This window comes from Centropristis striata, chromosome 7, assembly GCF_030273125.1.
Source record: "Centropristis striata isolate RG_2023a ecotype Rhode Island chromosome 7, C.striata_1.0, whole genome shotgun sequence".
Classification (NCBI taxonomy): domain Eukaryota; kingdom Metazoa; phylum Chordata; class Actinopteri; order Perciformes; family Serranidae; genus Centropristis; species Centropristis striata.
Genome location: NC_081523.1, coordinates 12,446,295 through 12,451,783, shown reverse-complemented (window position 1 = coordinate 12,451,783; position 5,489 = coordinate 12,446,295). Strand labels below are relative to the sequence as shown.

The following is a 5,489-nucleotide window of genomic DNA, read 5'->3' as shown; positions in this document are numbered from 1 at the left end:
GTTTTGCTCTCAGCCAATTAGGGAACGCGGTTTCGCGGCGCACTGCGTAATTACGTTCGTAAACGTCTGTGGTTACGTCACGCACGTTCCATAGAGCAGGAAGTGTGATGTGGCTTTGATTCACAACAAAAATGGTAAGCTTGTATTTCATTGATCAAGTACTTCTGTTATTTTACAGCTCATTTTATCCAGGATCTATAACACATTCCACATCTAATCTGTGTTGGAAAAGCACTGTGACAACAACTACTTCTAGCAATCGGTGTAAATCAGGACTTATAGTAAATGCTAAACTAGCATGCTAGCAAGGGATAGCTAAAAGAGGCTAAAAGTTTAGCCAATCTATTCATCACATCTATGTTTATGTCCTGAAATATCCGTAATATCTATTTTTAAATCGTCGTGCAAGTTGTGATGGTGTGTCAACGCGAGTCTTTTGATCACAAAGGCTTAATGTAATGTATAATAAACGAATGAGTGCGATGAATGCTAGCATCGCAATGTTTTGAGGCGTGTGCCACGTAGCTGCACAGAGTACATAGAGCATGCATTTGTATGTGTGTAACTCTGCAGCTTCACTTTGTGAATTAGCATTACGAGGATGTTGTTTATAAGCTTGCAATAACGGGGACAGTTAAAACAAACGGTTATGCTAAGTTGAGTAATTGATGACTTGATTATTGATTATTCGTTGACATTTATTAAAAGTATAATATACATTGCTGCAGGCAGTAATCTTGAGCAACTTTGCATCACAACCTACACAATTATTATACAAAATGTATACGTTTAAAATAAAAAATGGCAGTAATGTATTAATCGTTCTCACAATCAGTTAGTAATTATATTTTACTCCTAATTTTGATATGGCAGGGGTGTAATTAGTGCTGTGGGGACAAGACCAGAAAAAAATATCTGTTGTCCTTGCTAATTATTAAAAAATTGTATTATATATTTTTTATTTCTATTTTTGTGATTTTCATGCATAATGTAAAATTTTCCTAAAACTCAAGTTAAAGGTGCACAAAGATCATCCCAGAATGGCACTACACAAACAGAGACGTTTTGGATCAATGCACATATTTCTGTCCATAGAAACCAAAGTTACTGAAAGGGTTACATAAAAATCAATGCAATGCCCATTGGTATGCAGTGCCTATGCAAGTAGTTGATGAAATGTGTGAGCACCCTTAAATTTGTCCATTAGATGTCCAGTATTGTCCGGCAACTAATCCCCACTTCAGTATAGATGTGGAGTTTAACTTATTTTCGTAACTTACATTGCAGGTCTGTTTAACAATAGGGCCACTAATTTATATTTCAATCAGGGAAACAATTTGACTGGCTTACACTCTATGGAAAAAAAACATGCTATTTGTCCTCCAATCCAGCAGTGAATCTTTTTCAGGCATGAGAGCCTAACTGGATCTAACAGCCAGCCCGCTCCTTTGTAGCACAGAATGAACAGCTGGTACAACAACATTCCTTGTGTCAAGTAGAGTTACATTAGAGTTACAGAACATGTACCAAAGTGAAGTCAGTGTTTCTAATGTGTATGACTTATTGCTTGTCAGCTGCTTGATCATGTCTACTAAATATATCATTCTCTTTCATCTTGCAGTCGGCCATTTTCAACTTCCAGTCACTGTTAACAGTGATTCTCCTCCTGATCTGTACCTGTGCCTATGTCCGAGCGATGGCTCCCAGTCTGCTAGACAAGAACAAGACCGGGTATGATACTATTAGAGATAAGCTACTTAACAATGAATCTGCCATTGAAGTCTTCCCAGTGATTAATTTACCTCTCAAACACTTTCCTTGGAATAGGACACCCTGTTATATCAAACTGCATAACCAAATTATAGAGTGTTAATATACTCACCATCTGAGACTAAGCCTCAGTGTGCAATAAGGACACTGAAAAATATTTTTTAAAAAGATCACATCATAATTTTATGGTCACTATCATTTAAGTCAGTGCCTACTACTGTGTAATGTTACAGCAATTCATGAAGATGCTTAGGCAGTAATAAGATGCATAAAAGTTTTGAGTTTCATTTAAATTATATACATTCTGCTTCTTCTTTTCACTATCAACTTTTCCAATTCAAACAGCTGATTCCAAGTAGTTCACATTTGTATTTCAACTTATATTAGAGCAAATTTCTTTCTGAATAGAAAACCTTTTTTTTTACCATCAAGAACTTGTCTGTGATAAAGCTGATTGTACGTGGAGTGTAGAATCAAAATGAAGTGTATGTGTTTAAGCCCTACAGTTTGAAATCATCCATCCCCCTTTTACTCACTAGTGTATTATAATCTGTAATTCTCTCCACTATGGTGCCAATAAGGACACTTGCTTATTATTTCAGCTAATAAGAAGCTCCTCATTGAGGCGAGTAAAGTAGCAGAAGGCCTAAATGTTCATCATCACTGGATCATTATTATTCTTGGATGTACAAACTCCATGATTCACTTCGAATAAGTCTGGCACAGCCCAGGAACAGCCAGACACACTCTCACACTCTTACTTACACACACACTCCTCACACACACACACACACACACACACACACACACACACACCATTGGAGCAGGGAGGGACATCCTCTTAGACACACACATGAGACTGAGAATGGCAGATGGGATGATTTAATAGTTTTTCCCTCTTGATTGATTCGTTGACTAAGGCATGAGCTGTTATTTGTGTTGATGTGGTGCCACACATGCAAATAATTCTTGTTTTGTTGGGATAGGCCAGGAATCTAAGGAGAAGAAATTATATTTTGTACAGAAAAATTACAAAAAATACATAAAATAATTGTGGAAAATATACCTTTTAAAACCAGTGTTTTTTTAAGTCAATAAAAAGGAATTTCACAATGGGATGCTGACACCATCTGGTCAGTTTGAAAGTTGAGGAAAGTTGGCTTCAAATAACTTGCAGACACACACACACACACCCTCACACAGGCCAACAAACGCATCAGAAAAGTGGAGGCCTGGAATGCCACATTTGCCTCAGCTGTCACAAGAGATAATACGACTTCCCTGCTGTCCCTCTCTTTTTTGTTTGGGAAAGGTGATCACAGTCCTCTTCTAAAGTTATGACAGGAGTCTGACAAGCAGTCACTGTAGCTACCAGGGTTTGTACAAATGCTGGAAATCCTTGACCGCTTTAATTTATTGTGGTATTTTCAAGGATTAAAAGTGCTTGGATTTTAAATAAAGTGCTTGAAATTTACAATATAAAGGATGCCAAGTCTACTTACAAACAGGCAACACATTTTTGAAACATGTTTTAATTTGTCAAACTTCTGTAGAATGGTGTGATGAAAGAAACTTCTGGTTGTTACACAATTCAATATGATAACTGATACCACAGCTGTAAAGTGCTGGAAAATGCTTGAAAGGTGCTTGAATTTCACTTTGGAAAAGATGTAGGAACCATGCCACCTTGGCATATCAAAGCAGACAGAATCCATCCTCTTTTAATATCAACAGTGCCATTTCTGTTTTATTGTATTAAACAGACAATTATCTTTTACAAAGCAATAAAATCAATTGAGGCAGCCGTTCCTGCTTGTAATTTTTCCAATCATTTTATCTCCTAGGCTTCTAGGAATTTTCTGGAAGTGTGCTAGAATAGGTAAGCCCTTGATTGCTCCATATTTTTTTATCATAATATCTTTTTTTATTCTCATCATGTTTGTGAAATGTTTCTAAACAATGTAGCCTTAAACTTTACATTATTTCTTTTGTCCAGGTGAGCGGAAGAGCCCCTGGGTGGCCTGCTGCTGTGTCATCATGGCTTTCAGTATATTGTTTCTACAGTAGCAGTCCAAAGAACACCAGGAATGGAAACATTGGGGAAATGAAGAGACAACGAGGCCTGGACAGTATGATCCTAGAAGCACAACAGGACATCCAGTGGTTGTCACTCAGATAATGTAAAAACGGAAAGCCGTCACCACTCATCGCAGCCACGGGGAGAGAAAATGGGTCTTGTGTAGGGGCCCGGGGATGAGCTGATAGCCCCAGAGTGTGTCAAGATCCCTTCACGGACTTCCACGTCTGTCCCTGTGTTTGCTTTTGTGGAATGTTTACTCTAGATGTATGTGTGTGGGGGGCCAATGCTTTCTGTTATCTGCCATTCAGTTAAAGGAAAAAAAAGTCACATTCTGGCATCATTGGTGGGATCAAATGAATACATTGTTTGTCCAAACATTTCAAACAGGTTTTTTTCCCCTTTTCAGTTTTTCACAATTGCATCGACAAGGACCCTCATAAATGTTCATAACTATTATGCGATTCACTTGGAGGTTTATATTTGTAAGCTGAGTTAGAACGAGCTGCGATTTTAAATAATCTCAGCACTCTTTGTAACTTCCGCCCTGTTTGTTGTATCTAGAAATGGTGATCATATTACACAGCAAACAGAATGATAGCATAGCTATTGAGGTGGCTAATTGTCCTACAGATTTGCCTCAAAGAGCTTCTGATGTTTTTAAAGTCAGTCAGTTTGCCGCTATTTATTAAAGGAGCTTTTTGGAAGTCTGGTTTGAGAAGGCTGGTTTTTGTCTTTTTTTGTGATGAAACCTGTTTATAGTGATAATGCCACACTGTACGGTGTAGTGTGACTTAAAACTTAAAAATATATTTTTTCTTAGAACATTAAAGAAAAAAAGAAAAATCAGCAAATCTTTTCATTTGAGAAGTTTGAAAACATGAAATGTTTTTGTCTGAAAAAATGAAAAGGTTTTAATCATACTCCATGTTTTCTGTGCAGAATTCTCAATTTATAAATCAAATCAATTTTTATTTTATTTTTTAAAGTAACTATAAAGCTGTGAAACGTTAATTTGAGTAGTCAAAATATATCCAATCTTGTTGAGAAGAAGTAGAAAGGTGCATGAAGAGAAAAGTTTCAATTAAAGTACACGTACCTCAAAACTGCAGTAGTACAGTACTTGAGTCAGCGTACTCAGTTTACTTCCACAACTGATTATTTCTGCATTATTTCTGCATTAGCTCCTATCTGAAGTTCTCATGGAGTGAGATGGACAGTGAAGAGTTTGCGATAACCTCTTCTATAACCTTGCAGTCAACACTCATCCCAACAAGGTTCACTGCAAAGAGCTGTCAGCTGATTGTACCACATGACATGACATGACTAGATATCTGTCTAGTATTCAGTTCTGTGTATGTATTAGTTGAAGATGCATTAGAATTGAAAGCAGGGGGTACATGCATACCAATGAGATGTAATTTAAGTGTTGGTTGAAAGTCAGGAGACAGAAGTTAAAACAATGTGTAATTGTGGATTTAGATGACAAATTTACTCAATTTTTCATTATGTAATTGTGGACAAATGTGGCAACATGAAAGCAGATTTCCCGATATTGTTTTTATTTTAAATACCACATGAGACAAGCTTAAATTATAAGATTCCTCTGAAATAATTGTGGCAAGTTTCAACTTCAGAACAC

General features: G+C 36.9%; 1 protein-coding gene across 1 annotated transcript; it reads left to right on the top strand.

The window, feature by feature from the left end:
* The first annotated feature begins 16 nt into the window (after positions 1–16).
* Positions 17–4,696, top strand: tmem167a (transmembrane protein 167A). The gene is made up of 4 exons (XM_059336590.1): positions 17–134; positions 1,622–1,731; positions 3,615–3,649; positions 3,767–4,696. The coding sequence occupies exons 1-4, from the start codon at positions 132–134 to the stop codon at positions 3,835–3,837; spliced, it is 219 nt and encodes a 72-aa protein (XP_059192573.1). The 5' UTR covers positions 17–131; the 3' UTR covers positions 3,838–4,696.
* Positions 4,697–5,489: the final 793 nt, after the last annotated feature.

Coding starts and splice junctions, on each gene's coding strand:
- tmem167a (XM_059336590.1), top strand. Junction 1,732..3,614: donor CTAGACAAGAACAAGACCGG/GTATGATACTAT, acceptor TTTATCTCCTAG/GCTTCTAGGAATTTTCTGGA. Junction 3,650..3,766: donor CTGGAAGTGTGCTAGAATAG/GTAAGCCCTTGA, acceptor TCTTTTGTCCAG/GTGAGCGGAAGAGCCCCTGG.